Genomic DNA, 24373 nt, shown 5'->3' with positions numbered 1-24373 from the left:
TCACATAATTATGGGTATTACAAAGTCATTGAAATTGCTATTCAATTATCTGATTGTCTCAGTTTTCTAATTTAATTTGTTGTAAGGTCATGGGATTAATACTCAATGACCTAATCACATTTAATTTGTTAAAACCAGTTTTAGTTTCACTTGAAAACTCTCTTTTTGGAGTATATTCACAACATGAATTAACCCTTCAATACTTATGATACCGCTGTCTTTACAAAGGAACTAGCCTAATACTAACATGCTGTGAATAGCACACTGAGGTTCAGCCATGGGTAATAGTGGGTCCCATATCCCCCTGCCCTGCAGGTACATAGAGTGTTCCTTTTGACTCTCCAAACTGACTTTGTTCTCTACTTTCTGTTATTTACCTGGAGTCCTTTTACCTTTGATCTGTTGTACTGTCTCTTTAAATTACTGACTTCAGTTAATTTTGCTATGTTTAAAACTTGGCACTTTAAAAATTGTTTCTTTAAGTAACATCAGCTTTGGATAGTATAGAGTATTATCTTATCCTTGCAAAACCTACTTTGGTTACTAGATTCATTTCCTGTGCTCTCCAGCCTCCCACTGCACAACTCCTACCCAGAGCAATTATCCATTATACCAGAAACTTGAAGCTCCCAGTTCTTTCTATAGGTATGGATATGGTCCAAACTTTCTCCTTAGGTGAATGTTAATCTCTGGACATAGCTGACAGTATTCAGATCATGGTGTAATAGGTATATTATATTTGAAGTGCTTTTGGTTTAGATTATTTTGTCAATAAGCTGGCTTCTTTTTTCCTTTTTGCTATGAAGGCAGTGGATGAGTTAAGGGAAGCTAAGGAATGATGATGTGGGAAGCCTGAAGCTCATTGGTTCAAGCCTAAGGGTACTTGGAGACAGTGACAGGTGTACAGAAAAGGGAATTTAGGGAAGAGCCTGCCCCTTCTATTCTTGTACATTGTGAGGAATGAGAAAGAAGACAGAGGTGAGGCCAAATGGTAAGCAGAGATATGTTCTAGTCTCCTCTTTCTAGGCTTTGATGAAGCCTTTCTATGCAGGATGAGAATGCATATTAGTCAAAAGGCAGCTTTTACCTTTCTTAATATTTGAGGTTCTTGAAAGAGATCATCTTTCACCCACCTGTGGCATAGATACTTAAGAGCGTACTTGGCAGTGAATCATGGTTAGGCAAAGAAAGGGCCAGCATTAGCTTTTCAGAATTATCCTTAGTTCCAGTGTGGCATGGCGGGCACAAAAATAGCTGCATGTCCCTGTCATGAGACCCCGTGATGAGGAATGATGTCACTTTGCAGAGGAGACTGCAGAACAGATATGTTTGGGCCATTGCTGAATAGAGGATTGTTCAGAGACTAAGAGGAGTCAGCAGTGCCTTGGGAGCTAAAGTGAGATCAACTCAGTAGTGGAGCACAATCTTGCTAGAGAAACAAGACTATGGATGGAATAGATCAGCTTTAGATTTCGGCAGCCGAAGTCCCACAGGATACCTAGACACTTTCTTGGAAAACAGCAGGGAAAAGGATAGAAATATAAGAAATAGAGAATTTATCTAAAGGAGCTATTTAGCAGATTAAAATTTAGTAGGTGATTTTAAAAGAAATCTGACTAGTATGCTGTTGAAGAAAATTGGATAAAAAATAAAGAAATAGGAAATTCCCGTTGTGGATTAGCAGTAATGAGCCCAACCAGTATCCATGACGATGCAGTTTCAATCCCTGTCCTCAATCTGGTGTTGTGTGAACTGCGGTGTAGGTCCCAGACGCGGCTTGCATCCGGTATTGCTGTGGCTGTGGCTGGCAACTGTAGCTCCGATTCGACCTCTAGCCGGAGAACTTCATATGCCGCCCTAAAAAGCCAAAAAAAAAAAAAAAAAGAAAAAGGAAAAGAAAAGAAAAGTAATAAACAAGTTACATTTTTTTGTGTGTGTAGTTTTTCACAGCCCTAACAATAGCCAGCTAAGACTTGGAAGTATCCTAGGTAAAAGTTTCTTCTGCACTGCTGCCATCTCCTGAGAGACTCATGGAAGACACCATTAAACTTCCCTGCTTCAGCCTACAAAGGTAGACTGTAGGTAGAGATGCCATGCTTATGGTTCATGGGGAATCTGGGATGGTCTTGCTGCTTGTCTAGGGGTTATCAGATGAAGGAAATTTACTGATATTTGTTTTATAATCTAGAAGCCTATTTTATTGAGATTACAGTGATCTTTTAATTGCTTAAGGAACGCATATGAAAAACTTCAGCCCTCTAAGAAAGGTAGGGGCAGGTACTTCAACTTTCTCAATGCATCACAGTCGTGCTGGGGAGAGGGGCTTGGAGGTTTATAGCCCAAATTGCCACTAAATTCTGCCTTTTGAGATACAGAAACACCATAGGTCAATGATGGGAACACTTTAGGGTAAAGGTGTATTTGAGCCTTTCCACATTTCTAGGCCCCTTGCAGACCTCTACACTTCTCTCTCTCTTTTTTTTTTTCTCCCTAAACACAGTCTAGGCCAGGGGAGAGACTTTTGTAGCATTGATCATAATTGTAATCTAGATAATATTTGTGCAATTATTTGCTTATTGTCTCCCCCACTACACTTTAAACTGCATAGCAAAATCTATGTCTGCTGAGCTTTATTCACCAGCTCTTATCATAGTATCTGGCACATACTAGGCATTTAGTGAATATTGTATGAATGAATACATAATTAATGAATTAATGTTAATAGTTATTTGCCCATCTATAAATAAAATGCAATTTTATGGTCTGAATTAATTTTTATGGTAAAGTACAGCTTTGTCCAAGTTTATTTACTAATACTAAATGTAGTATTAATCTTTTAGTAGACTGTATGATTTACATTATATTCAGTGATGTGCTGATCAATGCTAATAACAACAGGTTCTCTGTAAGAAAAAGCCCTGATTGTGGCATTTTCCAATTTTAATAGTCTAAAAACATTTACTGTGGCTGCTTTCTAGTAACCCACATTACTTCATTGAATGTGGAGTTGGGGAGAAATGCACACAATTGGTTCTTAGGACTCATTGAAAGCTGGCTTCAGAACAACACTGAGGTGCATTTATGTGCCAGTTTTAGTAATGCGATGTTCTCCACATACAAAAAAAATTGTGCTGGTGACACATTCAATAGAAAATGTACTTTAAAAGGATTTTGAATTAGTAAGGAAATGCTATCAACTGTAAAGTTAAGTTCAAAAAGTTTCTGTAACATTATAATAGAGGTTTATTTCTCATCTGTGTCAAGTTCACACCGGTGTGGCTGATTAACAGAGGGCAGCCTTCCAAGTACTCATTCAGATTCCCAGGCTCCATTTTTAAGTTTTTTTGATGATTCATTTATCCCCCAGAATCTTGAATGAATAGCATGACAGTAGCATATGAGAGTTTGAATGGTCATGGAAATGGCACACATCATTCCACTTATAGTCCGTTGGACAGAACACAGTCATATGGCCATGGCCATCTCTAACTACAAGAGAGATGGGGAAATGTAGTTTTCTAAGACACAAAGGAAATAAGTTTAATAGCTAGCTAGCATCTTCCACAGTTTTCTGGTCATGTGTGAGGATTAAACTGTTCAATTACATTCTTTTCTGACAAATGCACACATTTATAAGCATTATAGATGAGCAGTAGAGTCTGGTCTATTAGAGGTAGAGTCTAGTAAATTCTTTTTTTCTGTGCAAAGTTAGTTGGTCTTATGAACTTTGTCTGTGGTCTTATCAGCACCAAACTCTAACCAGTAATCCTTCCAATCTCTGAACTGTTGTATTATTTACTACCCCTATTTAGATGAAAATCAGAGTTTTCAGAGCTTTAAATTCCTTTAAGCTATTACATGCACTTAACACAATTTTGTTTTTTGACTTTTCAGTTTAGGTACTATATTTACAATTTTTATGGTTTTAAAGAGATACTTCTACCTTCCTTAATTTCTTCCCCTTTTTAATTCTGCCAAAGATGTTTGTGGAATGGAACATATGGTAATAAGTGACAAATTTGGGTCATTAGTATTCCGTCTCTAAATTGCTATTACTTTGAAAATTTTGGCGTATTTAGAACTGAAAGGAATAATAATTTATAATTTTAAACCCTCTGTGTCTTTGTATTCTTTGGGCCTAGATATTTTTTGATATTTATGATGACAAGCTAAAACTAATAGGCTCTGGAGTTCCCGTCATGGCTCAGTGGTTAATGTATCTGACTAGGAACCGTGAGGTTGAGGGTTAGATCCCTGGCCTTGCTCAGTGGGTTAAGAATCCGGCCTTGCTGTGAGCGGTGGTGTAGGTTGCACACTCGGCTCAGATCCTACATTGCCATGGCTGTGGCCCTGGTGTAGGCCAGCGGCTACAGCTCCAATTAGACCCCTAGCCTGGGAACCTCCATATGCCGCTGGTGCAGCCCCAGAAAAGACAAAAAAACAAAAACAAAAACAAGAACCTAATAGGCTCTAACCATGGTGATTTGTAAGCATATATATTTCCAAGATATTTTTTTAACAGCATTTGTCATAAAGCACATTTGCTGGTTAATGTAATTGGTTAAAGCATTCCATTAATGAAAGTCCTGTTGTTTTATTCCCAAATTAGTTTTTCTCCACACACACAGAATTTACCGCTAATAACCTTATTTCATAGCCAGTAAGTGAAAAGTCATCTCATAGCATGTACATGTGTATGTGTTTGTAAGGCATGGTTCAGTATCATCAATTTGTAAGTTAAGATGTGTGTAAAGGGCTTCAGATGAAAGCGTTAGTCCCTGTACTGCTTAAGTGAGTGGATTTAGGCTTCCTGAGATTTAATAAACTACTTTTTTTTTCTTTTTTTCTTTTTACAGCTGCCCCTATGGCATGTGGAAGTTCCAGGGCTAGGGTCCATTCGGAGGTGCAGCTGCTAGCCTACACCACAGCCACAGCAATGCCAGATCCAAGCTGCATCTGTGACCTACGCTGCAGATTGCTGCAACGCCAGATTCTTAACTCACTGAGCAAGGCCAGAGATCACGCCCACATCCTATGGATACTAGTCAAGTTCTTAACTCCCTGAGCCAAAATGGGAACTCCTAATAAACTATTATCTAAGAGTAGGAGGAGATAAGAAAAAAGAGAAGGTTAATGGGTGTTAGGATATGAGGATTATTAGAAGCCAACAGTTTAGGGGGGAACATAAAAACTAGTCAGAATAAGAACAACCAGTGGGGATAGCCCAGAGTGTATGGGAAGTATTAATATGTAGAGAGTCTTCAATAGGAACCAAACTCTTTCATACCTTTCACTCATTTATCTTATATAAATATCCACTGGGTGTTAACAGATGAGAAAAACTAAGCCCACAGTGCTTCCAAGTCTTTTTCTAATTTTTTTTTGTCTTTTTTTGTCTTTTTAGGGCTGCACCTGTGGCATATGGAGGTTCCCAGGCTAGGGGTTGAATTGGAGCTGTGGCTGCTGGCCTACATCACAGTGTGTGATCTATACCGCAGCTCACGGCAGTGCTACATCCTTAACCCACTGAGCAAGGCCAGGGATTGAACCTGCGTCTTCATGGATGCTAGTTGGATTCGTTTCCTTTGAGCCACGATGGGAAATGATGCTACATGGAAATAATGCTATTTGTACAATGAATAAATTTAAATTTATAAATCCATACAAATCATAAAATTAACTAGTTTACACTGAGGTAAATTGGTAGGGCTGATCATGGCCTCCCTTGACAAATAATGAAGCAGCATTAGGATGTTTCTGCAGGTGATCATGATTAGGTAAAGTCTGTTTTATAAACTTTGACTCTCATTTCACTGTCAGTTAACGAGGTGCAAAAGGATGTTATTCTTCAATATGCTGAGTGTGACTTAGTTAAATTCATATCATAGAGTCATATAGATGTATTATTACTGTAACATGAATAGTAATTTATTTAAAATAAAGCAGAAAAGTTGAAATTCAAACTTTAACAATATTTTGTGGCTTTATATTTAGTGTGCCTTTCACTTTTAAAAGAGATCTGCAGTACTTACATTTGTCACAAGATGGCATTGAAAAGCTGAAGATTTTGATTGGAAGTTGATTTGAGACTATGGATGAGTTAGATGTATTTATATATCTTTTGTATTCAAATCAAAAGAAATTTGAACTATGACCTGTTTTTTTTTAAAAAAATTGGTGATATTTTGGTATTTTCATGTCAAAAGTACTTTCTTATTTATTTATAAAAGCAAGCTATCACCAAAAATTGATGTTATTGATGACTAATTCTTTGGGAAATGGATAAAACATAAGTCTTAGTGTAATATTATAAAACATTTTATTATAATACATCTCCCATAAAGACTTTCAAATAAATTCAAGTTAGCAAGCATTTAGGGTTTACTGTTCTATAATTTGTAAGGTTTCATTATACAAATAGAGGATATAGACCTTGCCCCCAGTAAGCTGTGAATTTGGTTGGGGAAAAGAGAAATGTCTATACAATTTGAAGAGAGAAGAAAATGATAAAAAAAAGTGATCAGGTACAGTATTGTGTGATACGCACTATAAAAACAATATGAGCTGGAATGATGAACAATTAAGCAAAAATTTTAAACGGTGTTTTACAGAAATATCCTAGTATCAGTTGAAAATACCATGTTGAATTTTTCTTTTACTGTGATTATTTGTACTATAATTTATGTAAACTATGAGGAAATGTTTAGTGATCTGGAGAGCTAAAATTACATGTTTGACATATAGTCAAATATCAAAAAACACTTGAAATACAAACTCACCTTTTATTTCATGAATGTATGATTTTGGTTTTATTCCGATTAATTGAAAAACAATTTTCAGAAGAGGGTGAAGTTTTTCTAGTCACACAGGTATTATTTTTAATAGTGTTAGATTCCTGGAGTCTGAAGAACATATCCTTTAAAAAAATCAACATCGGAGTTCCTGTCGTGGCACAGTGGTTGACGAATCCGACTGGGAACCATGAGGTTGCAGGTTCGGTCCCTGCCCTTGCTCAGTGGGTTGACGATCCCGCATTGCCGTGAGCTGTGGTGTAGGTTGCAGATGCGGCTCGGATCACGCGTTGCTGTGGCTCTGATTGGACCCCTAGCCTGGGAATCTTCATATGCCGCGGGAGCGGCCCTAGAAATAGCAAAAAGACAAAAAAAAAATCAACATAGAATGGTGTTACCTGAGGATTCATGGAGGAAGAAAATAGGACTTGCTGTTTTAATGGATATAGATTTTTAATTTTGCAAAATGAGCAAGTTTTGGAGATCTGTTTTACAACCATGTGAATAAACTTAGTGCTGCTGAACTGTACCCTTAAAAATGGTTAACATGGTATAGTTTATGTAAAGTAACCTCCTAAAATTATGAACAATTAAAGGTTTCTATTGTGGATCAGCAATGTTGCTAGCTTTATTTTAGCCATTAGGACCTACTCAAGAGAAATAAAAGCCCCCTCAGGAGGACTTAATATAATTGGTGGAAGAATAGAAAGTAGTCTATTGTAGGTCCGTCATATACCAGGCATTGTGCTAGACTTTTTATATAAATTATTTCAGTGCTGAAAACAATATAGGAAAATGAGTATAATCATCCCTGATCTCTTATGTTATCATTAAGGAAACTAAGTTTTATAGGTACCATGTTGAAGGTTGCAGTTTCTAGTCTTAGAATTGGGCTTTAAACTCTAGACTGTCTAAGCTCAAAATCCATTTCTGGATGTTATACTATGCCTCTAATTTAAATAAAAAAACAATGCAAATAAACAACTAGTAATTTTACATTCTAATTTGGCATTTCTACTACCAGTAAACATTGTCTCTTTTGTTCTAATTATTTTGACAAAATTAAAAGAAAGGAAATATGATTTATTTAATGGGAGCGGTTAATCTGGATTACTTTTTAACTTCAGACAGGATAACCATATACTTTTTTTGTTAGCTTGAATTGTTGTCTCTCTTTTTATTTACGTTCAACTTTTGGAAACACTAATATCTTTTCCCTGTATATTCGTGTGCAGGTTATGTGGGTATGTAATTTGTGCCGAAAACAACAAGAAATCCTCACTAAATCAGGAGAATGGTTTTATAATAGTGGATCTAATACACCACAGCAACCTGATCAAAAGGTTGTCCGAGGACTGCGGAATGAGGAGGCACCTCAGGAGAAGAAAGCAAAACTTCATGAGCAGGCCCAGTTCCAAGGACCCCCAGGTGACTTATCTGTACCTGCAGTGGAGAAAAGTCGATCTCATGGGCTCACAAGACAGGATTCTATTAAAAATGGGTCAGGAGCGAAGCACCAAATTGCCAGTGACATAGCTTCAGACAGGTAAACATTTTGCTTAATATTTAGGTAACATTATTTTTAATCTTCGTTCCAAACAGAAATACAAATACATGAAATGTTTAGGCAGCAAATGAATTGTCTAAATGAAATGTAAATGTCCATTTGTTTTATATAAGTGCTGAAAGTGATGTTCAGCACGTGAACTATTATAGGTGTGATGAAGGAGTGTCAGGTTATCAGATTTTCCAGGAATAAGAAGTGAAATAAAAAAAGGAACCTAGATAGGAGGTTATGGTCATAGAAAAGACAAATTGGGATAAGAGCAATGGGAGTGAAGAAGGGATGGTTGTAAGGCACTTTGGAGAGGTTGAATTGATGGGATTAACTGGAAGTGGAGTTAAAAGAATGGGGAAGGTTAATGATGTCTCCAGAGTTTCTACCTTGGGCTGAAGGATGAAGTGGTTTTCCAAGTAAGTAAATATAGATGAAAGGGTTTCGTGAGTTTGACATTTCCATGGGATAACTCTGTTATTTAGTATTTTGGCTCAATCCTATGGACTTCTACATGTTCCAAGTGTTGGACTTTAAAAAATAGTGTTTATGGGAGTTCCCGTTGTGGCGCAGTGGTTAACGAATCTGACTAGGAACCATGCGGTTGCGGGTTCGATCCCTGCCCTTGCTCAGTGGGTTAATGATCCGGCGTTGCTGTGAGCTGTGGTGTAGGTCTCAGACGCGGCTCGGATCCCTCGTTGCTGTGGCTCTGGTGTAGGCTGGCAGCTGCAGCTCTGATTCGACCCCTAGCCTGGGAACCTCCATATGCCGCGGGAGTGGCCCAAGAAATGGCCAAAAAGACAAAAAAAAAAAGTGTTTATGGATCTTATATTTCCTCCTTTTGGAAGGAGAAGAATGAAAAATTTTCTTGAGCAAAAAAAAAAATAATAATAAATAAATAAAAAGGAGTTCCCGTCGTGGCTCAGTGGTTAACGAATCCGACTAGAAACCATGAGGTTGCGGGTTCGATCCCTGGCCTTGCTCAGTGGGTTGAGGATCTGGCGTTGCCGTGACCTGTGGTGTAGGTTGCAGACGTGGCTCGGATCCCGCGTTGCTGTGGCTCTGGTGTAGACCAGTGGCTACAGCTCCGATTCAACCCCTAGCCTGGGAATCTCCATATGCCGCCGGAGCGGCCCTAGGAAAGGCAAAAAGACCAAAAAAAAAATTTTCCTTGGGAAGATTATTTTTCTATTCCATATTTCTGTTTGAATTGAAAAATTAAAAAAAAAAATCTGGTATATACTATTATCCAGAAGTGGCAGATACATTTTCATGTGAACAAATATAACATCAGCGTTTATGGAAAAGCAAATCTAAATTGTACTTTATAGGAGAATGGGTTCTGAGCACTCAATTATAACAGGTAAGATAACTGGGATTCACTTTAGGAGATGCTTAAAGCAATCATCCTGGTGTGTTTGCTGTGTCTCGGGAGAATAATAAAATTATGGCTAAGCTAGTTCTTGTGAAAACTAGCCAAAGCTAAATAGTATAATCCTATCTTTGGGCAAAACATGGTGATTTCATGGTTGGTGTGCTATGAACACATCTCAGGAATCCAAGAATTTTAAGGTTAGAGGACCATTTTAGATTGATGGCTACCTTAAGCACACAAAGATGTGAGAGCAGGTAGTTTATATGCAAGGCAATCCCAGGCACTACCTGCAGGGAAGTGGGGAATGATGCAGTTAAGAGAAAGAATGCAGTACTGGATGCATTCAAGAGCAGGTTACCTCTTTTAGCAGTTGTGTCTCAGTTTTAACTGGGACTTCCAAGGGACAAGATATTGTGACCTGAGAGTTATCCTATATAATGGACAAGGAAACTGGGGGTACTTATCCATAACTTTCCTTTGCTGTTGGTCTAGGGCTGTTCCTGGGGGGTGTTAACTCCCAAGAACTCAATGGTCAAGTATGTTCCTATGCCAGAGAAAGCACTCAGGCAGAATATTACAAATACAATAATATATAATAAAAATACATAAATCATTAGGTAGGTAAGAGTGAAAAATAAAGCAATGTGGGTTGAGATAGTAGCAGTATCTGATACGCAAGGACTTTAGAAATCAAGAAGGGAGAAGGGATTAAAATGGCAGAATAAAAGGACTGGAGCTCAACTTCTCTCCTAAAAACAACAAAATTACAACCAAATGCTGAGCAATCTTCAACCAAATGGACTGGAAACTTTCAAAAAGATATCCTACTCCAGAAGACTAAGAGGAGGCCACATCAAGAGGTAGGAGGGGCAATTACGCATTATAAGCAACCCCATACCTCCCAGGTGGGAAGCCCCACAGACTGGAAAGTAACTGTATCATAGAGACTAACCTACAGGAGTGAGAGTTCTGAACCCCGTGTCAAGCCCCCACATCTGGGGCTGGCATTGGGAGAAAGAGCCCCCAGAGCATCTGGCATTGAAGTCCAGTGGGGCTTGTGTGCAGGAGCTCCACGGGACTGGGGGAAATGGAGACCCCATTCTTAAAAGGTGCACACAGACTTTCATGTGCACTGAGTCCCAGGGCAAAGCAAAGTCTCCATAGGAATCTGGGTCAGACCCGACTGCAGTTCTTGGAGGATCTCCTGGGAAAACAGGGGGTGAATGTGGCTTGTTGTGGGGGAAGGGCATTGGAAGCAAAGCTCTTGGGGATATTCATCAGTGTTTCTCTGGAGGCGGTCATTTTGGGGAAATCTGGCCTCACCCATCAGGGCTGAGAAGCCCCAGGCCAAACTATAATCCAGGTGGGATCACAGCCCCACCCTTCAATAAACAGGCTGCCTAAAGACCCCCCAGGCACACAGCTGCCACTAATCTCACCCAGAGACAAAGCCCCACCCACCAGAGGGATAGGAATCAGCTCCACCTACCAGTGGGCCTCCCATCAGAAAGACTATGGCGAGCCCCCATACTGACTTTAGCCACAAGAGGGCAGACACCAGAAGTAAGAGAGGCTACAACTCTATTAAAAGGTCACCACATCAAAAACCTATAAAAGTGAAAAGATAGAGAACTATAACTCAGATAAAGGAGAAAGAAAAAAACCCCAGAAAACAGCTAAGTGATCAGGAGATTCTCAGCCTCCAGGAAAAAGACTTTAGAAATCAAGAAAACCTATAAAATAGCAACTATAATGGTCAAGGTATATAAGCTTGAATAAAATATGGATGTATTGCTATAAACTTTCCTCTTAAGAACTGCTGTTGTTGTGTCCCATAGGTTTTGGGTTGTCTAATATTTGTTGTCTTTTGTCTCTAAGTTTCTTTTGGTTTCCTCAGTGATTCCATTGGTTGTTCAGTAGTGCATATTGTTTAGCTTCCAGGAGTTTGTGTTTTTTGCTCCTTTTTTTTTTTTTTTTCTTCTTTGTAGTTAATTTCTAGTCTCATAGCATTGTGGTCAGAGAGAACGGATGGGATAATTTCAACTTTTTAAAATTCACCAAGGCTTGATCAATATTGTTTCTCAATGCTTCTTTCATTGACAAAGTACTAACCTAAATAAATGGTAGAATTTGACATAATGGTAGATTCTACCATTATAGGGTCAGATTCTACTGTTTTTTTCTTTTTTTTCTTTTTTTCTTTCTCCTGATGCCTTTGACTGCTATTACTAGTAAATGCCTACTTAAATGACTTAATATATCCTAAAATTATATCCTTCCTTTCTGAACCTCATACAGGTCAAACCAATAGCTCCTTTTAGTCATGGAAGAAATCAGAGTTTAATGTCAGATTTGGCAGTATACCTAGAAAATAGAATTCGTTATAATTTGGATAAATTTTTATTTGGAAAATACTTTCTTTTCAAGAATGATTTAATTCCTCTTATCATAAGCTAAAAAGAGCATATGTTTGGAGTTCCTGACATGGCACAGTGGAAACGAATCTGACTAGGAACCATGAGGTTACGGGTTTGATCCCTGGCCTTACTCAGTGGGTTAAGGATCCAGCATTACCGTGAGCTGTGGTGTAGGTCACAGATGCAGCTCGGATCCCATGTTGCTGTGGCTCTGGCATAGGCTGGCGGCTATAGCTCCGATTAGACCCCTAGCCTGGGAACTTCCATATGCTGTGGGAGCGGCCCTAGAAAAAAAGACAAAAAAAATAAAATAAAATAAAGGGGGGGGGGCATATATTTCATTATTTTAAAATGCAGATTCTACATTAATTTATTAGGCATATATCTATGAACCTTTTGGATTCTTTCCCCTAGAGCAAGGGATCAGCAAGCTATGTCCCTGGGGCCAAATCTGTACCACTCGTCTTTTGTTAAAAAAGTATTATTGGAACACAGACACATCTATTAATTTACTTGTCTATGGCTGCTTTCAGCTACAACACTAGAGTTGAGTAGTTATAAGAGATCATATTAGATGGCAAAAAATTTTTTGCCAGTTTCTGCCCTAGAGAGTAAGTATTTAGTGCTGTTGAAATTTCTCATTTCTTGACTTATATTCTTTTGTTACTATTTCATTACTCCAGTTAAGGCTGCTTTCTTACCTGACCTTACCTCATTCTCTCACTTTCCGCATTTCTCTTTCCTATCTTACCAGAATGGCTCTAGTTTAAAGTATTACTAGTAATTGGTTCTTCAGTACTGTTCAGAAGCCAGTGGCCTCAAAAAGAGAAGCTTTGCTTCAATTAAATTTAAATCTATGGAGCTACAACTATGTTTGTGAGAAAATTATGTTAATTTCCTTCTTTTTCAGAACTATACTTTAAACTTTAGCTTTAAACTATATGTCTTAATTATCTTTAACTATGTTCTTTAACTATATGCTGCAGTGGTTTTGACCTTTTACTTCTCTCACAGATCTTAGCACAGTGCTTTACACATAGACCCTTAGTATTTATTGAATGAATGAATACCAAGTTGGCTCTAGATTTAGCTATTAAAAAAAAAAAAGTTTTACTATAGTTGATTTACAATGTTCTGTCAGTTTCTGCTGTACAGCAAAGTGACCCAATTATACATTTATATACATTCTTTTTTTCATGTTATCCTCCACCATGTTTCATCACAAGTGATTAGACATAGTTCCCCATGCTATATAGCAGGATCTCATTGCTTATCTGCTCCAAATGCAATAGTTTTCATCTACTAACCCCAGATTCCCAGTCCATCCCACTCCCTCCCCTCTGTCTTGGCAACCACACTTCTGTTCTCCACGTCCATGAGTTTGTTTCTTTTCTGTAGATAGGTTAATTTGTGTCACACATGAGATTCCAGATATAAGTGATATCATATGGTATTTGTCTTTCTCTTACTGATTTACTTCACTTAGTATGAGAGTCTCTAGTTCCATCCATGTTGTTGCAAATGGCATTATTTTGTTCTTTTTTATGGCTGAGTAATATTCCATTGTGTATATGTACCACATCTTCTTAATCCATTTGTCCATTGTTGAACATTTAGGTTGTTTCCATGTCTTGGCTATTGTGAATAGTGCTGCAGTGAACATGCGGGTGCATGTTTCTTTTTCAATGAAAGTATTGTCTGGGTATATGCCCAGGAGTTGGATTTCTGGATCATATGGTAGTTCTATATTTAGTTTTTTGATGTACCTCCATACTGTTTTCCATAGTGGTTTTACCAATTTACATTCCCACCAACAGTGTAGGAGCTTTCTCTTTTCTCCACACCTTCTCCAGCATTAGTTATTTGTGGACTTAGTAATGATGGCCATTCTGACCGGTGTGAAGTGGACCTCATTGTAGTTTTGATTTGCATTTCTCTAATAATTAGGGATATTGAGCAGTTTTTCATGTGCCTATTGGCCATCAGCACCTCTACCCTCCAAGAGTCCACAGGTGCACAGAGAAAGATATTCCTATGGCGGTCTGCTCCTCCTCCACTTGCCCTCCCCGACAATGTCACCCTGCATCTCCTGCGGGCCCAGACCTCCACATGAGTTCCCTTGGCTGTGGCACTCCACTCCCCAGCCCTTGGCCCACTGCTCCCTAGCTCCCTTAGGCTGTCTGCACACTGCCAACCTTAGTCCTTTTCCAGAACTGACTTCCAGAGCCTAAGTCTCACTCCCAGCTCCTGCCTGAGTGTCTCAGGCTGTGGTGTGCAGGGGTGGTGGTACCGAAAATCTTGCAGCTCTCTCTGTGCTTTGCCCTCCTCAGTCCAGCTGCTATGCTTTTCCCTGTGGCTTTGAGGTCCCTCCATGATCTCCAAGATCAGTTAGGTGAATTCCCAGTGTGTGGGTTCCTTTCCTCTTTCTCAGCTCCTTCTTAGGAGTGCTGGTCCTGTCCTGATTCCTTTCTCTTTTTTTTCCCCCTCTTATTTTACCCAGTTATCTGGAGGGTTTCTTGCTCTTTTTGGAGGGTTAAGATCTTTTGCCATCATTCAGTAGGTGTTCTGTGCGAATCGTTCTACATGCAGTTTTTTTTTTATGTGTTTGTGGAAGAAGGTGAGTGCTGTGTTTTAATCCTCTGCCATCTTGGTCCCACCCCCCTCCCAGATTTAGCTTCTAGTGAATGAGTATTTACTTAATTTATTCATAAATGGCAAATGTTTATTTATTAGAACAAAATATTAATTTTCAATTTTTTTAATTTCAAAATAAGGTTTGAAATAACCATTTTTTTGTTACATGCATTTTGCTTACCCTCTCCTTTAACATGTCCCCCAAGAGTGCACAGTGGTTTCTCAGCCTTTAACTTAGATCCATATAACCTGACCATCTTATTAACATGTAGACTTGAGGAGTTCCCGTCGTGGCGCAGTGTTTAACGAATCCGACTAGGAACCATGAGGTTGTGGGTTTGGTCCCTGCCCTTGCTCAGTGGGTTAACGATCCGGCATTGCCGTGAGCTGTGGTGTAGGTTGCAGACGCGGCTCGGATCCCGTGTTGCTGTGGCTCTGGCGTAGGCCAGTGGCTACAGCTCCAATTGGACCCCTAGCCTGGGAAACTCCATATGCCGCAGGAGCGGCCCAAAGAAATAGCAAAAAGACAAAAAACAAAAAACAAAAAACACGTAGACTTGAATTTATAGGTCTGAGGGAGGACCTGAGAATCAGTTTTTCTATCAAGCTCCCAAGTGATGCCAATATTAATAGTGGAGACCAGTAGCAGAGCATAAAGGCATCTCGAGATAAATGAAGGAGGGAAACAGCAGTACTGTCCTTTAAGAGCTCAGTGGCCATTGTCCTCCATAGTTCTTTTGCTAAGAGGCATAACAGTGAATCTTTGTGGTTCTTAGAGACAACATCATTCCACATTTGTGTATACTGTTCTGAATATATTTATTGAGTGGGGCACAGGTTAATTACATTCATGTAGCTATAAGAATCTGACTCCTTTATTATGACATCTTGGGTTGTTGTTCCTGAGCCTTTACTTATTTAAATATATTTTATTTTTTAATAAATTACTTATTTCTCTTTATTATAGAGTTGCGAATATATGTCTTAAAAAAAGAATATATATGTCTTAAAAACTATGAAAATTGTTAGGACATTTTTACCTCTAGATTTCATTGTCAGAGTAAAAAAGGGGATGTTACAAATATTTGTTTTACAAAGAGACTTTGGGGGTGAAAGAGAGTTGTGAATCATGGGGTTAGAGGATCTGAGATGGCATTAGAAGAGTGTGGGCGAAATAACCATTTTTTTTTTCTTTTTTTGGCTGCCCCGCGGCATATGGAGTTCCCTGGGTCAGGGATCTGATCTGAGCCACAGTTGCATCTTGAGCCACAGCTATGGCAATGCTGGATCCTTAACCCACTGTGCCAGGTCAGAGATTGAACCTGCGTCCCAGTGCTCCCAAGACACCACTATCCTTTTGTGCCACAACAGGAACTCCAAAATAACCTTTTTGTTGTTGTTCTTGTTTTTTAAGGCCACGCACACAGCATATGGAAGTTCCCAGGCTAGGGGTTGAACTGGAGCTACAGCTTCTGGCCTATGGACAGTCAACAGCATTGTGGGATCCAAGCCACGTCTGATCTGAGACCTACACCACAGGTCATGGCAATGCCAGATCCCTGACCCACTGATCAAGGCCAGGGATTGAACCTACGTCCTTGGGACTAGTTGGATTTGTTTCTGCTCCACCACCATGGGAACTCCCCAAAGTAACCATTTTTTAAAACAATATTTTTTGTTAAAAAATTACAGAAAAAGCAAAGTAAAATGGTTTTAAAACATTTATTTGATGTTTTATACATTTGAAATTGTTCAAAAGTTAGATGCCGTTTAATTTTCATAGTTTGAAAATTAGTGACATTTAGGAAACAGCTAATTTTTTAATGTAAAGTTTTGCTGTTTATTTATTTAGTACTTCCTTGAATGTTGGGAGAAGTTAAAAAGTAAGAAATATTATAGCTAATTTGTATGCTGCAAGAGGTGGAAAAACCGAAAGCTAGAAGATGTAGGTCTTGTTCTTCTTCTCTTTACTGTTACCATTTGTTGATGTTTATTTTTTCCTCTGTGCTTCAGTTTTTCTCATCTCTGAGATAGGAGTCATTCTTCAAGATCTTGAAAAGACTTCCACCTCTAAAATTCTTTATTATGTTGTATTTTAAAGTCTTCTGCCGTAGTGTAAACTTGGAAGCATTCTCTTCCAGCTGTTTTTCTCTCTATAGGTTAATAGTATTGTGTTCAATTAGTAGAGGATTATGTTCACTTCTGTTACAATAACTCATTATTACAATTCATTTATTCAACAATTATTTATTGAATTTAAATGTAGATATTACTTGTTACCACACAGCTCAAATAATTTCACCATGATTCATATTTAAAATTGATTATATTTGGAATATTAAATTTTCATTAAGGACATTTAACTCCAATCTTGTTATTGTAATCCTGTGTAATATTTCTTAGTCTATTTTCCTTACTTCCTTTTTCTATCGTGAAACAAAAATTTAAAAAGTGATATGAAAAAGTAACTTCTAATTATTGCTACTTCTAATAGACTATGAACCATTTTAAGAAGCATAGCTATAAAGAAACAATATTTTATAGGCACTACAGATTCTTAAATATTTCTACATTTTACTGCTTAAATAATGACATTTAATGAAAGTACTGAGAGACTACATTATGATTTTTGTCAGGAATTTTAAGTAGGCAAGAGTGGAAAACAACAACAAAAAAAATGACATATGACTCCCTATAACTCAGGGCATTTTGTTACATGGTGAAAAATGCTTCTAGGCATAAGTGATGTCAAGGGAGTAGTAAAAATATAAGTCAGTTAAATTGGATCTAAAATGTAAAGTCTTAGAGCAATTTAAAACTTGTGTAATGAGTATTTAACAGTTTGGTAATAACCGTCATTTCTTTATTGTCTATTACCCTTGACCTTCCAAGTATCTTTGTAACCATTTGATTATTTTATTTTATTTTATTTTATTTTTTATTTTTTTGTCTTTTTTGTTGTTGTTGTTGTTGTTGTTGTTGCTATTTCTTGGGCCGCTCCTGCGGCATATGGAGGTTCCCAGGCTAGGGGTTGAATCGGAGCTGCAGCCACCGGCCTACGCCAGAGCCACAGCAACGCGGGATCCGAGCCGCGTCTGCAACCTACACCACAGCTCATGGCAACGTGGGATCCTTAACCCACTGAGCAAGGGCAGGGACCGAACCTGCAACCTCATGGTTCCTAGTCAGATTCGTTAACCTCTGCGCCACGACGGGAACTCCCCATTTGATTATTTTAAAGTAAAAATAATAATTAAAATCTATGTTTAAGACTTCTCAAAAAAAAAGACTTCTGCTGCTATATATAGATTGATGTATATATGTATGTGTTTATGTATATATAGGTATATGTGTGCATATAGATATGTACATATAAATACTGTATGTATAGCTGGCCTGGATTTACCCTTCTGCCTGAAACATCTGAAAGGTAGACAAAGTATTTGAAACAATGTGTTTTTGGCATCAGACAACAAAGGAGATTAATACCCGAGAGATGGGAAATAAAGTGAGCCTCATGATTGCTATAGCATGCTGCTTTGAGAGAATTTCCAGGATGTTTCAAGGGAGAAGAGCATAAGCAGACCCCAGCAGTCTTCCTGAGTCGAACAGATGGTTCTGAGAGTTTGGGGAGACAAAAGCAGCTGGAATTTGCTAGACAAAGTACCAGAGAGGAGACAGCTGAATAGTGAGATATCCTGGAGAGCTCCAGATGATATGCCTTGTGTATTCAGTGGAGGAATGATTTGTACATGTATGTGAAGAAACTATTCAAGTCCAGGGAAAGGATCATCTAAAATGATTTAGAAGGAGCATTGGCCCATATTCAGAACCAAGAGTAGTGTCTGTTCCTAGGAGCCAGACTAAGAAACCTTAAGATTTCTGGAATACTAGGTGGAGTGATTTATAAAGTCTTGCCTCAGCAGTGAAGAATAATGAATGCTAAACTGGGCACTGCTCTCAGACAGAATAACAAATTATAAGAACAAGAGCTGAAAGGATCAGTCTGTCTCCAAATAGTTTAGAACAAAGTTCAAGAAGATTTATAGGAATGAAAAAATATCCAGCACCCAACAAGGTGAAATTCACAATGTTCAGCATTCAGTAAAAGATAACCAGGCATACAAAAAAGTAGGAAAACATGGTCAATAATGAGAAAGTAATGAGAGACTGGACACCAATACAGAAGTGACATAGATATTAGAATGAGCAGGCAAGAACATTAATATAGTTACTATAATTGTATTCCATATATTTTAAAAGTAGATGTATAATATATGAAAATAAATAAAATGACCTAATATTAAAATGAGATGAGAATTATAATATTTGACACAAAAATGTACTTAATGGGAACAATGGAAGATTAAGAATTGAAGAAGAGATCAGTGAATTTGAAGACAAACCAATAGAAATGATCCAAAATGAAACAATTAAAAAAATAATTTAAAAAGTGAAAGGGTATTGTGAATTTTGGGACAATATCAAGTAGCTAATCTCTTCTCCTTGAAGGAAGAGGAGAGCATGAAGAGTCAAAGAAAAAATTAAAGAAATGATTGGTAGAATTTTTTTCAAATTTCATTAAAACTACAAAGCTTGTTTGGAAACAACGCAAGAGAGAAGAGGATAATGCAAATGCCTCTGAAGTACTGAAAGATTAAAAAAAAGAAAGCCATCAACTAGTATCTTATACCCAGTGAAAATAGCTTTTAAAAATGAAGGCAGAATACTTTTCAGAAATACAAATACTGAAAAAATTCACCACCAGCATAACTGCACTATAGGAAATATTAAACAGAGTCCTATAGGCAGAAGGAAAATTATACCAGATGGATGTATGTATCTACACCAAGAAATGAAGAGCAATGGCAGTGATAAATACATGGGTAAATATATAACCTTTTTTCTTACTATTTAAAAATCTTTTTTGGGGGGCTTTTTTGGGCCACATCTGCAGCATATGGAAATTCCCAGGCTAGGGGTCGAACTGGAGCTACAGCTACCTCCCTCACCACAGCCATCACAACACAGGATCCATGCCACCTCTGTGACCTACACCACAGCTCACAGTAATGTTGGATCCTTAATCCTCACTAAGTGAGGCCAGATATTGAACCCGCATCCTCATGGATATTAGTTGGGCTTGTTACCAGTGAGCCACAATGGAAACTTCCTCTTTTTAAAAATCTTTAGAAGATAATTGTTTAAATAAAAATAATCATGTATTGTGGGGTTTATACCATATGCAAAATAAAATATATGACAACAATGGTATAAAGTTTGGGACAGGAGACATGAAAGTACACTATCACGAAGCTCTTATATATGAAATGGTATAGTACTGTTTGAAGGAGGACTATAATAGGTTAAAGAGGTGTGTTATAAACCCTAAAATAACAAAACAAAGAATTATAGCTAATGGACTAACAAAGAAGATAAAGTAGAATATAAAATATACTTAATCAAAAGAGGACAGAAAAGGAACAACACAACAGGCAAAGAGAAATCAGCAAGATTGGTAGACAAACCTAGCCGTATTGATAACCATGTTAAATATAATTTGTCTGAACACCTTGAGGCATAGATTTTCAGATTGGTAGTAACTGAAGACTCAACAATACACTGTTTACAAGAAACAAACTTTATTTAAAGACAAATATAGTTAAAAGAATGGAAAAGATACAACATGTTAAGTTTATTCATATAAGCTGGTTATATTAAGATCAAAGTAGATTTCAGAGCAAACAATGTTATTGGGGGAAAGAATGTTACTTTATAATAATAAAGAGGTAAATTAATCAAGAGGACATAATAATCCTGAATGTCTATGTCTATATTAGTAGAGCCTCTATATATACAAGAAAAACTGATAAAACTACAAGGAGAAATCAACAAATCCACAATTATGATTGGAGCTCTCAATAACTGAGAGAACAAGTAGGCAGAAAATCATCAAAGGTATAGTAGACTTGAATAACAATATCCAACCAATTTGACCTCATCGATATTTATAGAACAATCCACCAGGCAGCAGAAGAGTATTCTTATTGGGGGTTCACGGAACAGTTACCAAGATAGATCATATTCTGGCCTCTAAACAAGGCTTATTAAATTGAAAAGAATTCAAGTAATAAAATATATGTTCTCTGATCATAGTGGAATTACATTAGAAATCAGTAACAAAAAGACCTCTGGAAAATCCCCCAATATTTGGAAGGTAAATAACACACTTTTAATAACCTGTAGATCAAAGAAGCAATCAAAAGAGAAGGTAGAGAACTTTTTTAAACATTTATTAAGATGAAAACAGAACATCAGAATTTGTAGGATACCACTAAACAGTACTAAGGCAGAGTTTATAGTACTAGACACCTATATTAGAAAACAAGAATGTTCTTAAAACATTGATCTTGGTTAGAGGCCTAACCTAACACTACTTGATTTGAAGAAATTACATATCTACAGTAATTAAAACAGTATGGTATTGATGTAAAGAAAGACAAATGAACCAAGGAAGCAGAATGGAGAGTCTGTATATGGATGCACTCTTGTATTGACAACTATTTTTTGACAAAGATGCAGAAGCAATTCAGTAGAGAAAGGGTAGAAAGAAGACTTTGAGCAGATGGTATTGGAACAATGAATATCCATTTACAAAACGAATTTCAAAGCTTCCCTTTTTTTTTTTTAACCATATTACAAATAACCAAAAATTGGAGCGCCCATTGTGGCTCAGCGGTTAACGAATCTGACTAGAAACCATGAGGTTGCAGGTGCTATCCCTAGCCTCGCTCAGTGGGTTAAGGATCTGGCGTTGCCGTGAGATCATATTCTGCATCTGTGACCAACATTGGCCTCTAACCAAGATGCAGCTCGGATCCCGTGTTGCTGTGGCTGTGGGGTGGGCCAGCGGCCACAGCTCCAATTAGACCCCTAGCCTGGGAACCTCCATATGCCGTTGGAGTGGCCCTAGAAAAGATAAAAAAAAAAAAAAGAAAAAAGAAAAAAAATAGATCATAGTTGTCAATGTAAACATTAAAAGTATAAAACTTCTAGAAGAAAATATAGAAGGGAAATTGTTGTGATTTTGCTTTATGTTAAACTGTAAGCTTTTAGGAGGAACTAGAGGGGACTGTCTTCATGACTTTGTGGGGAGGCAATGATTTCTTAGATTAACACAAAAAGTGCTAATCATAAAAGGAAAAAAACAAAACAGACATCATTAAAATAAAAACTTTGTTCATCACAAGATACCAAGAAAATGTATAACCAAATTATATTTCAAAATTTCAGGAGAAAATATTTACAGTACATGTAGCTTAAAAAGGAATACAAAAAACACATTTAGGTAATACAAAATAAAGATTTTCTCTTCACAAGAGAAAATATACAAATGGCTAATAAACACGGGAAAAATGCCCTATGTGTTTAGTCATTTGGGAGATGCAAAGCAAGATGATGAGATACTTTGATGTACTCACTCGTAAATCTACAGTTTTAAAACAATAACAAAAAGCCTGACATCTCAACGCATGTGAGAATTTGTAGCAAATGGATCTCTATTATTTTGCTGGTGAGAGTATAAAACATGTAAAATGGTACAAGCATTTTGGAACAGTGTTTGACCGTTTCTTATAAAATTAAACGCAAACTTGTCTTGTGACCCAGTAATTCTACTTTTAGGTATTTACCTAAGAAAAATGAAATCATGTTTCTATGAAAATACTTGTATATTAATGTTTTTAGCAGCTTTGTTCTTAGTAGCCCCCATGTGGAAACTTCCCCTATGTCCATCAAACAGGAGAGTAGATAAGCAAATTGTGGTAAGTTCAAATTATTGTTCATCAATAAAATGAGAAAACCATTTACATGCACAGAAACATGGATAAGCCTCAAAACCATTGTTCTCAATGAAAGAAGCTAGACATAAAAGAGTACATATTATATGATTCCATTTATATGAAGTTCAACAAGAGACAAAACACATCTTTAGTGGAAGAAATCATAATGCTTTTGTTGAGGCAGCTTCCTGGAGTAATGGCAATCTTCTCTGTCCTGAGAGGGTTATGGATTATTAGTCGTGTATATTTGTCAATGGCTTTTGATGTGTTACACTTAAGATTTGTGTATTTTTACTGAATGTAAATTATATTTCAATAAAAAAATTAAAAGGAAATTAGGTGCATAATTACATTAAATTGTTTAAAAATTTCCCAGTTAGGGATTCCCATCGTGGCTCAGTTGTTAATGAACCCAACTGGTATCCATGAGGATGCGGGTTCAATCCCTGGCCTCGCTCAGTGGGTTAAAGATCCAGTGTTGCTATGAGCTGTGGTGTAGGTCGCAGACGCGGCTCAGATCCCACGTTGTTGTAGCTGTGGTGTAGGCCTGCGGCTACAGCAACTATTTGACCCCAAGCCTGGGAACTTTCATATGTCTCAGGTTTGGCCCTAAATAGAAAAAAAAAAAAAATTCCCAGCTGTATTGAAATATAATTGACTTGTCACTAGTTCATGTACAACATGATTTGATACATGTATACATTGCAACATGATTACCATAGGAAGTTTAGTTAACATCCATCACTACACTTGGTTATACATTTTTTTTTTCTTGTGAAGAGAACCTCTAAGATCTACTCTCTTAATTTGCTACCTTTTTTCCCTTTTTTTTTTGCTCCCCCTCCCCGCCCCCCCGGCATATAGAGTTCCTGGGCCAGGGATCAGATCTGAGTTGCAGTTGTGATCTACCCTGTGGCTGAGCAACATGGGATTCTTTAACCCACTGTGTCTGGCCAGGGATCCAATCTTCACAGTAGTGCTACAGAGATGCCACAGTCCCTGTTGTGCCACAGTGGGAACTCCAGTTTGCTACATTTTTAAATTGCTGGATTCATTGAAATTTTATTGGTACTAAATATTTAAGATTTATTGTGAAATTGGATCAGAAGTGAAGGATTTTTCTTCATAAGTCTTTGAACAATGACTCTTTTCCATAGATTCAAAGTTCCTGTATTTATAGAATGCTCTTAGACCTGGAATCAAACTAATTGTATTTAGAGTTTTCCAGGTGAGGATTACATATGATATACAGACAATATGGATTATTTTATGAACTGTCCTATGAAACTGTGACATATTTCTTTATGAATCTTATTCACAATAGTCATCTGAGATATGTGGTAAGGGAAAGCTAACATGAAGATTAGGGGAAATAGATAAAAGATGGAAAGGGAAATCATTTTTAAAAGGGAATCAAAGTATAGTTAAGAAATTAAGCTGTAAAAAGCTAAGAAACTAGAAAAGAGAACTGGTGGTTGCCTTAGGAAAAAAAGGAATCTTCATAACATGGAAACAAGTGATCTCATAATCTTTATTTCTAGGTATTTCTTCTATACTTTTTAGAATTTATTAGATGAAACAAAAAAGGCAACAAAGACTAGCTTTTGGGTGCCATATTCAGTAATTTGTGCACATTCAGTAAAAGTGTGGTGCAGATGATGAATGAAGGGAAAATGTAATATGAATGCATTTGATGTGACCGATGTTATTTCTGTAGCATCTTTGTCTCTTACTGGCAGAATGATCATTCAGTAGATATG

The 24373-nt window shown here is 37.4% G+C and overlaps 1 protein-coding gene across 22 annotated transcripts in view; it reads left to right on the top strand.

The window, feature by feature from the left end:
• RIMS2 (regulating synaptic membrane exocytosis 2) overlaps nucleotides 1-24373 on the top strand; it is a 621959-nt gene that overhangs the window by 195652 nt on the left and 401934 nt on the right. For all 22 annotated transcript variants that reach the window (XM_047783459.1, XM_047783448.1, XM_047783463.1 and 19 more), the window contains one exon: nucleotides 8027-8337. In XM_047783459.1, the coding sequence (XP_047639415.1) occupies nucleotides 8027-8337 (311 nt within the window). The remainder of the gene's footprint in view (nucleotides 1-8026; nucleotides 8338-24373) is intronic.

Source organism: Phacochoerus africanus, chromosome 6 (genome assembly GCF_016906955.1).
Source record: "Phacochoerus africanus isolate WHEZ1 chromosome 6, ROS_Pafr_v1, whole genome shotgun sequence".
Lineage (NCBI taxonomy): Eukaryota > Metazoa > Chordata > Mammalia > Artiodactyla > Suidae > Phacochoerus > Phacochoerus africanus.
This window is presented reverse-complemented; position numbering and strand designations above follow the sequence as displayed.